This window comes from Lepisosteus oculatus, chromosome 22, assembly GCF_040954835.1.
Source record: "Lepisosteus oculatus isolate fLepOcu1 chromosome 22, fLepOcu1.hap2, whole genome shotgun sequence".
Lineage (NCBI taxonomy): Eukaryota > Metazoa > Chordata > Actinopteri > Semionotiformes > Lepisosteidae > Lepisosteus > Lepisosteus oculatus.
This window is the reverse complement of record NC_090717.1, coordinates 9705769-9721591: the sequence shown is the minus strand read 5'-3', so window position 1 is coordinate 9721591 and position 15823 is coordinate 9705769. Positions and strand designations below refer to the sequence as shown.

General features: G+C 38.7%; 2 protein-coding genes across 3 annotated transcripts; both read right to left on the bottom strand.

Moving 5' to 3' along the window:
• Positions 1–2263: 2263 nt before the first annotated feature.
• LOC102696798 (glutathione S-transferase theta-1-like) lies at positions 2264–7856 on the bottom strand. Of its 2 annotated transcripts, none has more exons than XM_006640259.3 (5): positions 7695–7856; positions 4534–4621; positions 3587–3737; positions 3055–3231; positions 2264–2625 (listed from the first exon to the last, which is right to left on the bottom strand). In XM_006640259.3, the coding sequence occupies exons 1-5, from the start codon at positions 7804–7806 to the stop codon at positions 2425–2427; spliced, it is 729 nt and encodes a 242-aa protein (XP_006640322.1). In that variant the 5' UTR covers positions 7807–7856; the 3' UTR covers positions 2264–2424. The 2 variants fall into 2 exon arrangements, with proteins under 2 accessions (XP_006640322.1, XP_015221865.1); XM_015366379.2 differs by lacking the exon at positions 7695–7856 and adding an exon at positions 6894–6979.
• A 1122-nt stretch (positions 7857–8978) lies between these two features.
• Positions 8979–15438, bottom strand: LOC102696601 (glutathione S-transferase theta-3-like). Its single transcript, XM_006640258.3, has 5 exons — positions 15231–15438; positions 13400–13487; positions 11027–11177; positions 10067–10243; positions 8979–9404 (listed from the first exon to the last, which is right to left on the bottom strand). The coding sequence occupies exons 1-5, from the start codon at positions 15340–15342 to the stop codon at positions 9207–9209; spliced, it is 726 nt and encodes a 241-aa protein (XP_006640321.2). The 5' UTR covers positions 15343–15438; the 3' UTR covers positions 8979–9206.
• Between the last annotated feature and the right edge of the window lie 385 nt (positions 15439–15823).

Here is a 15823-nt window from a genome sequence, read left to right as displayed (position 1 = left end):
ATTGCATGATTTCTTTAGGAGTGGAATTCCACTTTTTGTTGTCTTATGTGTAACAAGGATAATGCAATATTATTTTGCTTTCTAGTTTAGGTTGACTGTGGGAAATGTGCTTTTAAGGTGGCCTAGTATCTTCTCATCTGCTAAAACTATTAGGAAACAGTCTGTAGCAGAGCTACAGTTTCCTGACAGGGATGGTTATGAGGAGAGTTCTCTTCCCTTTACCATGGAATGGACTATTTAGTGTAGCCAACTAACCTTCCAGCTTGTCTTCTGGAGGTGGGAAGAAACTGGAGTACCTGGAAGAAACCAACAGCAACACCCATACTGCACATGAAAAGGTACCTCAATACAGAATGAAATCCACAACTTCAGAGCTGTAAGATGGTAGACTTAACCACAAACTACCGTGCAACCCCCACAAGATTGACTGGTATACAGTATGGGAATTCTGGAGACATTACTTTTGTATCTGCAGATTATTTGGACATACTGTATTTTAAGAAAGATATATATATTAAAACATACAATGTTTAAGATAGATATCAAAATCATGCAGAATATGATGGCTTTGCATCATTTTTCTGTTTAAAAAATGCTGGGGTTTGTAGCAAAATGTCTCAAGTTTTCCAGTTTAAAAAATATTTTTTAATTTTGCTAAAATTTCTTGACAGCATGGGAGAGAAAGAAACATACATTACAATGATAAAATGTAATTTTGTTTATTAATTGGTTAACATGTTGTCCTTTTTGGATTCTCTTAAAGGCAGTTTAATTATTACCAAACAGCGCTGAGTTCAACACAGATCATTTTTATAATTATTTAATATAGATTTTACATGTGTGACATGTTCCATGGTTTATTGGTATGAGAGAGGAAATATTTTAAACTGCATAATTCATGATGTTGACAATTTTATCCAGTCTTCAGTGGGATGTTTCCTGTATCACCAAGTTTTATAACACGAATATTACAGCAAACACAGACTATCCCAGTGAACTGATAAAGTATGTCTGCATTAGACATTGCCTATTTTATTTTGTAAATCATTTGCATCATTAGTTTTGTTGATTTATTTATGTGAACTGCTCTTTAACCAATAAAATTTGGGAATGACTGCACATATAACATAGAGTATATTGTGTACAAATACATGTAGTATATAGGAATTCTAGAAAATAATATTAACAGACATGTCTGCTCACTGTATCATGTTGTGTACATATAAGCTGGCTCAATAATGAAGAATCAAAGAATTGTAGAGCAAAGCATCCAGTTTATGAAGTTCTCAGCTGCTGTGATCAATGTGTCTGGCAGGTGGTGAATTAATCATTTTAAAGAAATAGGTTTTGGATACGTAACTGTTTATTGTTTCTGCATGATTTTGTTTTATTCTTAAACTCCTAGATTCATGCATTCCTCTGTTTAACTAAATCGAAAATAAAGGAGAGGAAAACAGCTTCATAGATCACAAGTTCACAAACCGGAGACAGTTATTAAATTTGTTGTTTGATTATTTTTGTATGTGCAGGTATTTCTTCTTTCAGCAAATATTTTAGGTGGTCAGAAAACCTATTTAAATTAAAAGGCTACTGACTTATCATGCTTTTTTTACCATAATCACGATTCTTTCCATATCCTAAGTGTAACATTGTGAGGAGAAGTCAGTGTAAAATGCAGAAGCAGTCTGGAGCTCATGTGATACAGAACGCTTGTGCAGCCTCCCCCACCCCTATCATTGAACCCTCACGCTCACATGCTTACAGCATGATTTCAGTTCAAATGCTGTCCAGTAAGCCCATTTGTACATGGGACTACCCCCCCCCTGCTTTTTTATCTCTGGCTTCATGTCATCCTGCCTCTTTCTACAGTAATTTTACTGCACTAGGATTCCATTATATCCCCCAGTGTACTGAGCCACCATTGGTTTCATTTGCATCTCCTCCTCCACTCATCCAAGATCCCCTGATTAGTCTTCAGCTGTGTCCCAGTCCCAACAGATGCCTTGTGGGAGTGCATTCTGTTGCAGGATAATATCCCATCAGGGAAAGCACAGGCCCCTGTCAGGTTTAAACCAGGCACTGTTCATGAATTAAGCATGAAAGTCACAACAACGGGAAATCAACACTACAGATTTTTTTATGGTATTGGCTTTTCTCCTTTATTAATGCGTGTCTTTCCACTGGGTTTAATTCCATTATAAATGCACGACTGGAACTTGCAATTTTAAGGTATAAGGAAGTAAAAAAAATAGGCAACCACAAATTTACTCTTTAGGTATATACGCTTTATGAGGGAACATTTTAGTATGTTTTTTCATGGCACCTTCACCACGCTTTGGATATACAAAGGAAGCACAGTTATAAACATTAATGTAAAATTTGGATATGCAACTCAACCTAACCCAGCAGAACTGCAGGCCTGAATCAGGTAAACATTTTCTGGATCCTGGGTTTGAGGAATTCCAGCATGCCATTCTGCTCAAATATCTTGGGCAAGTCCTTGGCATTCATGATGGTCTTGTGGGCTTCGTCAAAGAGCTCTTTCCCAATTGCTTGTTTCACTCGGTCCCGCCACACACTCAGCTTTGGTCTCTCCGCAAAGATATCAAGACCAGCACCTACAGGCTGCGGAACATGAGAGAACAGACGGATTCCTCTTTAGACAACGCTGAGCACGGAAGAGACATGCGGACTCCTAACATCAACTTAATCAATCCGGCAGCTCTGAAGACACACCAAATCTTTTGATTATTCACCGATGCATCTGTAACAATGACTACAAGATTAAGATGTTTGTGCAATACAATTGACTTAAAAGGAATTACCCTAAAATAAAGACTGGAATATATTCAGTGAAAAGAGAGGCTTTTATACAATTAACACACGATGCATTGGAAGAGCACAAAATTGCTGTAACAGGTTTCCAAATAGCTGTTTTAAAAAGTTCCAAAAAGGTTTTTAAAATCAGTTTTATTCTGAAAAACAAAATCAATGAGAATTATACAGTACATTATTCATAGTATTTCAGACAGTCAGGAATTTCCTGATCCTTACCTGCATCATCTCCACTATGGCCACAAGGTCTGCCAAGGAGATCTGCTCGCCAATGATGAAAGGCCTGTCCTGCAGGAACTTCTCCTCAAACAGCTTCAGAGACATGTTGAGATCCTCCAACAAAGAGTCCATCTTCTCTTTGGGAACTTCTTCTCCAGTTATAATGGGAACCATGAGCTGAAACAGCACAGTTAAACATTACTTAACTTGCATCAGATTCATAAATGAGATTTGTGAATGCTCATTTGCCTGGAGTAAGGTTTAAAGACCTTTTTTGCCAATGTTGAAAAAGTACTGTACTGTAGTTTGCAGAAAGTGATGAAAAGGCAACCAAATTAACATTTAAAAGTAAAATATATGTACTGATCCAAAAAGAAGCTCAACAAAACATTCAGGTGATCAATATGAAATACCAACATCTGAATGTCTGCTATTTGCTTGACTCTTAGTACAGTCTAATTTTATGCAACTCATTTAAAAGCACCTCAGCATAATTTTACTGGGATGACCTCACAATGCTCCCAAAACGCACCTTGAACCAGAAGTACTTGGACCCTTGCATTCGGATCGCAATGTGCTGCCAGGATAGGTACTCATTGACCCTGGCTCGCTTCTGTAGGTCACAGGGGTACCAGTGGTCTGGCATGTTGAATTTCTGAGCCAAGTAGGACAGGATCGCAATGCTGCAACACAGGAAAGCAGCAAAAAACAGTTTTTTTTAAAACAAAAAGTGGAACCTATTTACCTCAAATGATCCATTTGACCAGCCAAACACCGACAAATCCGCAAATCACCATAGAAAAAAAAAAAGATCAATGCAGCAGTTTTAGATTTTTAGGACACCAAATCTACAAAACCAAAAACTACAATTCTTCACATTTCTTCTGTAGAATAATAGGGTGTCGGCAAGTTGTTGTTTTTTTTTTTGCCTGATTTAGAAAGTGAAGGGATATTTCTTCTCTTTCACATGCAGACTTTTAAATGATTTTACAGAAACTGTGACAGATTTTTTGTGGAACATAAAAATTGTACAGTATATACCACTGACTCACACTGATGTATATTTGTTCTCTACGGTGTATGTTGTTTAACTTGTTGTTGCTGCTGCCAGTGTTCTGTGTTTTTGTTTTTGGCGTTTCCTTGATGTCTTTGTATAGAAGCACACATGCAAATAAGCATTTCATTGCACTTGTGCACATTACAATAAACTCTACTCTCTATATGCTATCATGTACTCCAACCTTATGCTTTACATTTATCTATCAAAAATGCAGGATGCTATGAGGTAACCCTCCTTCAGTTTAAAATGAAAAGACTACGAAAAACCTAGTGTCCAACCCCACCAGGCACTAGTAGAGTAAATCTCCCTCCATATTTCTTAATTTTCAATACTCAGTGCCAACTAATCCAACTAAGAGCCAGTGATGCCATCGCGATCTTTGACTATTGAACACTCTTACTCTCCAGAAGGTTTCATACCTTTCTGCCAAGATGAAGGCGTCATCTTTCATGACTGGAACCTTCCTCAGTGGGTTGATCTTACCGAAATCCTCCTCATACTGTTGGCCTATGAAAAGAGGAAAGATGGTGTGAAGTGGACGTAGCTGGGAAAGGAAGTGAAGGAAAAAAAAAAAGGTCCAGAACTCGGAGATAAACAGCTTTTAACTGCTGAGGCAACACACTTTTGAGCTTCAAATCGTGTCGGATCAGCACAACCTGGTGCTGGGTTTTAGCTCCGCCTGGGGTATGTTTTGTGTGTAGTGCAAGAGGACAGTGAGTTCAAACAGGATGAGAGCCTAAACTCCCACTGGAAGCTGTAAGGAATGTCCTGCCATCCTTCAATCACAACCAATTGGGAAGGGAAGTTTAAAAAACAAAGCCTGATAAATTCCCATTTCAGTCAACTTCTGCCATCTAGAAAGAGGGCAGACATGCACGCTGCACCAGTGGGAGAGGGTACAGGGACGGACAGGGTGGTGGACGTTTTCAGTTCTGGTGATCATTGTAGTGCCAGTAAACAGCTTAACCGCCGAAGATTAAAGAGAGGCCTCATAAGGAAGTCTGGCGATTTATATTTTTTGGTTGTTTTGTCACCATATTGTAACTGAAACCTTTACCAGATATTTTGTGCCTTTTACAAATAAAGACCTACCTAGAAACAATTCCATTTGCAATACCCTGCTCTCGAGAGGATGGCAAGGAGTTCACGTGTTCTCCCTAAGTTTGCATCAGGTGGTCCAGTTCCTCCCACCTCGTGATATGGAGTTACTTGGTGCCCCAGTTGTGCCTGTCATGTGTGCTGTGATGGACTGGAGTGCTACTCAGGGCGTAGTCCCACCTTGCACACTGTGCTTCCATGATAAGGCTCATGGTAACTCTAAGCCTACCAGAAACGTGGCTCTGATAATCACATAGAACTACCAGTGTGGTCATCTGCATTCTATGAGAAAGGGATAAGGTCTCCTTTTTTACTGTTCAGAAAAATCTTACTGTTAGTCATTTTTTTCAAAACTCGATATTTTTCAGATTTTTTAAACTTAATTAACTTGAAGACTCCCTAAAAGAACTGCGAGAATTCCAAGTGCTGGCGACTCCGATCGCTTGAGTAAAATGTCAGCGTCCTGCAATGAGCGAAGTGGCGTTTGCACTGAAACAGTTTTTGAATGCATTCATTACTTTTCCCAGCCATACATTGTGAAAACCATCAAACAGGGGTTTCATCAAATAACAGGTAATATTTTCTTGTGCTGTATATCTTCCCCTCGTAAACGCACTTCTCTATGTAGGGATCTAAGCATTCCCCCCACAAACATTCCCTAACTGATGCTGTAGACTGCGCTGGCATCCTCACGAAAGCGCCCAGAGGAGGCTGATTTTTTATAAGCCTCCAAGTTCCGAAATGAAGATGGGAGTACAGTGTCCAACTCGTCGTGTTACTTTTCTCTTGGAATTCCTTCATCGCGTTGTCTTCTGCGCAGCAATGGCCTGAGTCTCTTGGCCAGCTCGTCATCGTGAGTGAGAATTTCTTCTCAGCCGCCATCTCTTATTAAGTAAAGGATTAAAACGGGGGAAAAAAAACTTTTCTCTTGGAAAGCGAGCGATATAGTAGTTACCATAACACAGCAGGATTCCTCCCCCCAATCATGTTAACGACCTCCAGTTTTGCGCTCATCTGTTGCGAGTGAAGCACTGACCTTGTACCTTTGATCCAGTTGAACTGCACTACCTTTCACACACATACTGTATCTGCCTTTTCAAAGGCAATTGAGTTTTACTGGAGAATTGGTCTGCAAACGCAACCGGAGCATTTCACAACAACTGGGTGAAAGCTGCGCTATTTACTATTCTCTTCAGGACCATATTCCCCCCAGCATTTCCAGACTCGCTTTTTATAAGCAACAGGAAAAAAAAAAAACATTTTGAAAGGAACGAGTAATAGGTTTATTCTATGCTGAAATAAGAAAGAAAACACAACGTTTCGGCTGTGAAGCTTCTTCAGGTTTTCAGCATGGAATAAACCTACAACTTGTTCCTCTTCTGAAAGGTATGGCCATTGTGTGGTGAACACTTCCGAATCCGAATATCCTTTTTTTTGTTTGTTTGTTTTGTTTTTTGTTTGTCACCGTTTGCTCGAGTCCTCAAAGTAGTCATTTAAAGAAATTGCTAGTTTTGGCAAAACAGCCTACACTCGCTGCATGTCAATGTCATTCATTCATCAGACGTGTTCTGCAGATTTAGCCGTCGTATCGTGTCAAATGCAGGCTTTGCTTTTCACTTCACTAAAGCTAGAATAACGTCTCAACATGCAGCAGATAAAGGGATTGCAATGCTACACTTACCAAGACCGCACCATCGCTTTCCAGCACATTCCTGTCACATTAAGACCCAGACCAGGAAGGAAAAGGGGGGTACCCAGCTAATTTCCTTTGGCTTCGTTGTTAACGACAGGCGAAATAGCGTCCCAAGCATTACTATGCGCCACGCCAGTGTTAGTATCTAAATCATTCAAACGGACGCGCACTACACTGCTTTTCAAGTCGGTTAAGTGCCTTGGCTTAATGGCCAAGGCAGTTAATTCTCAAAGTTACAAGCCTTGCAACGTCTGTAGCTATATTACAGCAAGACAGCTACAAATCTCAAAATTGGGGGTATAACAGAATACCAACTTGCTGTTGTATGAAGCACTGGGCTCCAAAGTTCGGCAATACTCAAACTTAAAAAGCTAAAACATACTGAATCACTGACGTTTACCTAGGTTTTTGATTCTCAATTCACAGCGTGTTAATTTGACATTGTGAAGAGTTGTAGATTTAAGAACATGCCAGCACCGAAATTACTAACCGAGTACGGAATACTCTGACTTTCGTGCAATTTTAATAATTACTTTCCCTACAATTGTGAATTCGGTTAAATGCTTACTTGCGCGACTATTTTTGTTAAAGACCAACAACTACCCACTTCTGATTTTTGGATATTAGCGGACTGCAGTCAGTCAGTTAAAAATGCGAGCTTCAGATATTTGGCGCTGCGGGAAAAGAATCGCATTATACTGCAAAACTCTTTAGGATATCGATATCTTTAGAAGATCAAGCCTAAAATAATAATAAAAAAACCCGTAAACAATGGTTTTCTCACCCTACCTTCTGCCAGCGCAACTTTCTTGAACTCAAAAGGAATGTTGTTTTTCTTTGCGAATATGTAAACAGAGCGACACGGCTGAGAGAAAAGGTCTAGATAGAGTTCGAGTACCATGTTGCCTGTACGAGAGCAGCTGTAACAATGAAGAGCGCTCAATAATCCCACGTCCCGCTTAACCATTTTATCCCCATAAGAGAAAGCGCCTCCCTACCGTCTATGCCAATTATTTACTCACTGCATTCAAATCCTCGGCTCCATAAATACGCTTTCTTAGCTGTTCCCAGCACATTACAGTCTTGCACATTAGACTTTCAGACATCTGCATACGTTTTGAATCACTGATTAGGGCAATCGCACATCTCCAGATAAAAAAGACCTTCGTAAAATGTACAGTATGTAATGAGTACGACGGCGTGGACTCAAAGTGATTCCAGTTGTTAATAATAAGTTAATTAGTGGGATAATGGACAGGATGAAGGAGTGGAATGCACACTTGGTAATACGTGTTTCATATTAAGAGTTAATATAATTGTTTGATTCCAGATACTAAACCTGATATCTGACAGACTTTACAGGAGAAACAGGTGGTATTGGCAAGCTCGGTGCTACTTTAGAAAATGCGAAACTGCAGTAAATCTGTATGCAGACCAGTGACCAGTTGGTTTACAGGTGTAGTTGTTGTGCATTGATCTGGAAACCTAGGTCTGAGAGGGCAAGATGCAAGGAAGATGCAGAATTAATAACTGTAATCTTATAATAACCCTCCATTTACTAAGGACTGTGACCAAACTACTGCTTGGTCCTCTCAAGTTTAAGTAAATGAAATGGTCTTGATCTCTTTTTTTATAACTGTTTTCACTCATTGAATACAAAAGTCCCATGAAAACACAGCTGTGATAACGAGACCATAACCAAAGCACAGCTATCCCAATATGCTCTGGTCACTAAATAAAATCTGATCTTTCAGATTTAAAAAGACCTCAGGGCAATTTGACAAAATAATTATTTCTTATGGGCCATAGGTGAACAATCCAGCCTTGCATCTTAAACATCTGACACTACAGTGGAAATTTGCATTCAGATAGTGCCATTTCCATGGACCATTAACAGATTACATCTGGCCTTTCTAAAAGAATGAAAAAGGAAAACTTCTTTAAAAGCATTTTAGTTGAAGGCACTGCTGTGATACATGTCTTACAGCATATGGACATTTAAAAACATGGATACTCCACATTTCTTATAGCTGGTTCTTTTTCTGTGATGATATCAAAGATGAGGACACTCAATGAAGCTTGTTACTTTATTGTAAGTGTATTTGGAGAGAATATACTACTTGCATATCTGCATCTGTTTGGAACTCCATTTGATGCCAGTTATAGTTACATAAAATGTCACCTTGCTGTAATTACTATGAAAACAATTTATTTTGAATCTCCCTGTGGGTGCCCTTTTTCTCTTCTTTTGACATTCATTTTGAGGTTCAAGCCTGTCCTAAAAGAATGAAGAGAGGCTTTTCAATTCAGCATTTTCTTGACCCTGGCTTTGAAGAACTCCAGCTTGCTCTTGTCCAACATCTGGCCGATGTCTTTGGCTTTCAAGATGGCCGCGTGAGCTTCGTCGAAGAGCTCTCTGCCAATTCCCTCCTTCACTCGGTCACGCCACGCGCTCAGTTTCGGCCTCCCCTCGAAGATGTCAAGACCAGCAGCTACTGGCTACAATGCACGAGGAAAACTAGGGTAAGATATCATCAAGATGTAGGGTAAGATGTGGTAAGAAGCCACAATCTACAGGGTAATCAGTGTCAGACCGAGTTGTGAAACGCCTGGATTTCTAAACAGACTTTAAAGAGCTTGGACGAATCTCAAGTCGCATCCAACCAAATACAAATGTGACCAAGGAACGTGGCCTTTTCCCAGCATTCCCTTTATGCTCCTCTACTGACTTTACAGTCAGTTCTTGGCTGGTGGCTGGGATTCTGATAAAGCCAAGCTGTAAAGCTGCTCTGAAATTAAATTACTCAGATGTTTAGTGAAAGGGACTAATTTGGGGACTGACATAGCAGTCGCTATAATGTTTCATATTTAAGATCTCATGGAACATATTTCCTGTTGAAATACAAGGATTACATTAAACCATTTGAGTAAAATAATTATATGACACATTTTTTTTTAATGGGGGCACTAATGACCATTTGTTGTGACAGATTTCCACTTTACTAGGTTGCTGCTCCTTTAACAGGTCAGGTAGCCTCCATACAACAGGTATGATTATTCTAAACTTTCTGGGAAATGCACAAATATGTCAAGGGCCAAACTGCATGTCTTTTGAAGGGCTACGTCTTTCCCATGTATCTGTAACCTTCCCTTAACCTTACCTGCATCATCTCCACTATGGCCACAAGGTCTGCCAAGGAGATCTGCTCGCCAATGATGAAAGGCCTGTCCTGCAGGAACTTCTCCTCAAACAGCTTCAGAGACATGTTGAGATCCTCCAAAACAAAGTCCATCTTCTCTTTGGGAACTTCTTCCCCAGTTATAATAGGAATCATGAACTGGAAGAGCACAACAATTAAACACATTTTAGTATAACCATGAGACACGCATTAGTTCAATTCTTATATGTTATCTTGTCTAGAGTTCACCATGAGGGGAAACCAAAGCATCTAGTCAATATGGAAAATCTTTAAAAAGAGTCAGACACATCAATCTGAGAAGATGGAATCCAGGGTCTGAAAAAGAATGTTTTCAGATTTATCAATACTGATTTAAGAATTAATGTCTGACTTCTGTGAAAACAGGTCCTATTCTAAAAACACAGAATTCCTTCACATATTTTTCAAAGTAAGATTTAAAGTAATTTAAGGCACTAATTAATGGAGAATGAAATTCATGACCATGTCTCAAGAATGGAAGGAAGCAAAACTGGAAGGTGGTGTTAACATACTGTAAGCAGAAGTAAACTATTAGACTAATATGGAAAAGACCTTGAAGACCATGTACACATAAGATCATAACAGAACAAGGTCTCGTCAGTGTTGATGTGCAGAATAGAGGGATAATTTAATCCCCTGCACCACTAACACATCTTTACATCACTTACTGGATTTATATCCCAGGTACACCTCAAGAGTTCCACTCCTATCTTATCTCCACTTCTTCCAGAGAGTGGAAGCAGCCAATCAAGATGAAATTCAGCAGCTTTACAGGTATTTCATCACAAACATCCTATAGACCTTTGAGGTCCAGGGCAGTCCACTCATGAAAAAGGGCAAAGTACAGAGTGAAAAGTAAAGATAAACTTTTTTAATTCTGGAAATCTCCCTTCAAGATCACACCTTAAACCAGAAGACCTTTGATCCATTAGCTCTGACTGCAACGTGCTGCCAGGACAGGTATTCGTTGACCCTGGCTCTTTTCTTTAAGTCCGATGGGTACCAGTGGTCTGGGGTCTTGAATTTCTCAGCCAGGTACATAAGGATCGCAATGCTGCAGCACAGAAGAGCACAAATGAGTTAAAAAAGAACCACTCCATATTGAAAAGCATGTTATTCGTGTCAAGGATCATGAAACCTGAAGCCTATCCTGGAAACACAAGCCGTAAGATGGGACACCTTCGCGTACAGGATGCCAGTCCACGATAAGAAGAGAACAGACACACCAAATTTAGAATTATCAGTGAATCTAACCAGCGTGTTTGGAAGTTGGGAGGGAACTGAGAGAACTCTGTACAATACAGGGAACCTCTGTGCACTAGTCTGCAATCAAATTGAGGACCTCATGAGGCAACCATGCTAATCACTACCACCATGCCTGCCTGAGAAAAGATCAATAATTTGTAAACAAGTACTTTAAATACACTTTTACTCAGACGTACAGTATGAATAACACCTGGAATTACTAATGTAAATGAACAGAAATTCAATTTTTAGTGGAATTCCATTTTTTTCTGGTTTTAGTGAAGGGGTAGAATGTTAAAAATGTTAACTTATTTGGCTGATGGTTTTAGCCAAAGAGATGTATACTTATACAGCTCCATTGCACTGGAGCTCTCTGAGTGAAAGGCCTTCCTTTATAGCAGCTGGGCCACCTGACATTTGAGCCAAAACTTTAGGACTTCAAAGACCTAACCACACCTCCACATTGCTGCTGCAGTATGGAGTGTTTCCTATAATACCTGGGAAAAAAAATACATTTTGACCTTCAGGCTAGTGTACGTCTGCAAAAGCAGGCATTTGTGATTGTACATGGAGGTATTTTATGAACTGCTCAGTGTAACACCGCTCCATAAGGACACATAACTATTTCTGTCTAAACCTTTAAGCAGTTTGCTGTGTGGTCTGTGGCACTTTAAGAAAGAAAAGGCCAGTTGGTTGCTTTCAGCCACCTCTTTCATTAAATAATCAGGAAGCCCAACCTGTTGTTCCAATTCATTTCAGAAGGTCAGGCTCACTCACGGGAAAGAGAACAAAGGCGGACTCTTTTGTACCTGATAAGCACTATAGTTAATTGAATGTTTTTGTGTAGACAATACCCATTCTATGGTCTGGTAATATATAAAGGGGTAATCTTAATGGGCACACTATAACATTGTATGGTATTTCTTATTTTTGTGAGGAAACTTTATCTTGTGGTCTTCCGTTGGAACATTTTAGATAATAATTGAAATGAACTCTATGTTTGAATGGATATACGCCCACACCTACTGTATATGGATTATGTCAAGTGGTTCAGAGGGTGGTGGCACAATACATCTGTTTATCTTCACCACGGACTGTTAAGATCTGACCAGCTTTAACCTTACATTACATCTTGAAGCTCCAGGTTATTCAGAGGATATCATCCTCCTCCCACACATCTCTGAGGGACTTTCTTTTCCGGTAATGTTTTGGATTTGATGGACTAACACAGACCTGTATGGTCCTTAAATGGAGTTTATATTTTGGTTGAAAGTGAATGTGCATGTGATCTGACTTATTTAAAGGGTTGTGTTTTTTAGATTTAAGCTTATGTACTTGTTATCCAAATGAATCAGGGGTGTTGAATTCAATTTCTGCATGACTTACTGAAATGCTGAGATAGCACCATTGTAACAATCATAACCAGTGAGATGTTTTATAAGTAACTGTTCCTTTAATGAAATGAATATGGCAAGTAATGAACTGTAAAAGTCGATGAAACACACTGGATACCGTATGTCAAGCTAAACAAATTCAGGTTACTGTTTTAATTGATTGCTCTGTTTGCAACAACAACCATGAAACACTAGACCTTCCGAGAAATGATTCTGACACCCCTGCTGTAAATATACTTCTATCAAACATAACTTTTTATTTAATTTCATATCACTAAACACTGTACCGGTGACTTTTAATCACAGGGAGTCCACAGGGCATGATGGCCCCTTCATAAAAGTAAAGTAAAAAAAAACTCAGAAGAATAAAATAAATAATTCTGATAAATTAGCCACTACATTGGAAACGCTTGTGTCATACCACAAACACATGACATGAAAACCAGTCCTAGTAACTGTTTTTGTTTTCCTGTTTTCACTTCAGTTTTTTCTGAGAGCCCTTTGAAACTCAAATCTTTTCTTTAAAATGAAATAATACTTTTACTCATGCTTTCTTACATGAATACCGAGAGGCACATGGCCAGCACTAGCACCTTTGTGTTCCCAAACTGTAACTGCAAAATGTGATCTTCCTGACCTTTCTGCCAAGGTGAAGTCTTCATCTCTCAAGGCTGGGACTTTCCTCAGTGGATTGATCTTTCCGAAATCCTCCTCATACTGTTGGCCTGAGGGGTGAAATAGTTCAAGGACATTGGGGGGAAAAACATTCCTGCACAGATCTGTCAATTTGTCATGGCGAGAAATGGACACTTTTGTATTCATTAGCTGTTACTGTTTCTTGATTCAAATAATTTGTGTGTGTGAGCGGGACCAAAATTTACTGATTTGCAAATGTACCTGCATATAGTACCTAACAGGAACGCAATACCTGATTGTACTGATAGCAGGTCTTGGAGAACATAAAACACCAGACATGTAAATAATTATACAATGACAGACATGATCTAATCTTCCAAAAATTGGAAAGATTCAGGGACACAACAGGTAGTGTGAATTTCTCTGACTCTAGCCTGTAGAAGTTTTGACTCTGATTAGAATAATGCTCAGGAACTAGTAAAAAGAGTCACTTGTTCGGTCTTGCCAGTGACATCCTGCAGAAAGGATTAATTCAGTCACGGATAGTTTTTATCTGAATTATCATCATGTTTCAGTCCATCACAACATTATGAAAATAAGCATGACCCAACATTAAACTGCACACAGATGAAGAACAGTAGTGCTTTTGTTCTAAAATGTATCCAGTCAGTCTCGATCCCTTCAAGAGCAGTGGTGCTGCACAGATGTCCAACAAAAGAGGCAAATAAAAAAAAAATTAAATCGAAACAGCTCAGGATCTATCCAAACGTCTTCAAGTGCATGGAAATAATTGTTTTTTTTAATTTACAGCTTTCACCAGGGTTAATCAGGACATACAGTAGGTCTTCTGTGTTTTCCATACAAATGCCTCACATTAAGTCAAATTTAGTGGACCTCAGTCACTGAATTCACATTCCGTTCTTTATCCTTCAAATTAGTCATTTTATTATTCTAAAGAGTACTTCGACTACAAAATACATTTAAGAAAAGCAATAAAGCTGAATAGCAAACTACATACTGTAAATTACATCAAGAACCTTATTCTAAAGGTCTGATACCATTTTACAATCATCCATCATTAATCTGTATGGCTTTTATTTTTTTCCAGATCAATGCATTTCAAGGTTCGAATATCAGTTTCCTTCCACAAAATGTTTTGGAACTGCGGAAATATATCTTAACGCCTGCTAGAACTTCCTTGTTGATTCTAGTCTGATTTCTGCTTTTTTGATATTGTTATATGCAAGATTTAATTATGTTTGAGCATTTTGTGAACATAACTTTTTTCTTGCCTTAAATACAAGCTATATGGACTAAATACCATGCATATGAGCTTTCACTAACATATTAAGGCTATGTTCTGAAAAACATGTTGATGTTTATCGATTATAATATATTATTTATTCTTATATAATAATATAATATATATCCTAACTACAGTATAGATTCAATTTAGTAACAGAAAGTATTGTGTGCGATTAGTTAAAAGTTTTTTGTAAAAAAACGAACGAATCTTTAGGTATGCCTACTACTGCTCCTGCTCAATACACGGAACTTCAGTGGTAACCCTACAGTACGTAATTATGCAACTTTTTCCTTTTTAGTCTATGTTTGCATTGGGCCCGAGATCGCACAAGTAAAAGTAAAAATATGAACCTACAATGGTACCCAGGATTTCATCAACCGGACTGTATACTGTATATATCTTTTACAATCTTGCGACTGAGACGTTTCGGCAGTTAGAGCACAAACTTGACCTCGACTGCTGGTTTTAAGACGATTGCAACGAGTTGCAAATCAAATATTCGCTCATCCAGACTTTTTTTCCGTACCTTCAAACAGCTTGACGTTCTTGAGCTCAAAAGGGATGTTGTTTTTCTTAGCAAACATGTAAACGGAGCGACACGGCTGAGAGTACAGATCCAGATAGAGTTCGAGCACCATCTTGAAGCTGGAATAACACCCCACTACAGGGAAAAGCTCAAATCTGGTTTCGCTGGTTCTCTGTAAAACCTACATTTTACGACCAACCCATCGTGACACAGCTCCCCTAGTGTGTTCTTACTCTTACTTCTGCTTTTTAAAGATTTTAAATATCCTTTCATTTAAAGAAGAACTACATTAAAACGACACTACAGCTAAAGTAATGGTGATTTAGGGAGTTATTTCTAATTAGTAACTATACAGTATTTTACCACCACTGCGGTTGTATTTGAGATTTGCATTAAAAACAAACAGCTTTAAAACATTTAGAACGACATTCTGGTATATTGCACCCCCCACGCTTACGAAACCAGATCAATAGTTTTTTTTCCCCCTATACACATAAGATACAATGTGCTGTTAAATGCAACTTTAAAATGCAACAAGAATGTAACTTTCTAACGCTCTGTATAAAAGCTCAGCTCAGCTTTTTGAAAGAAAT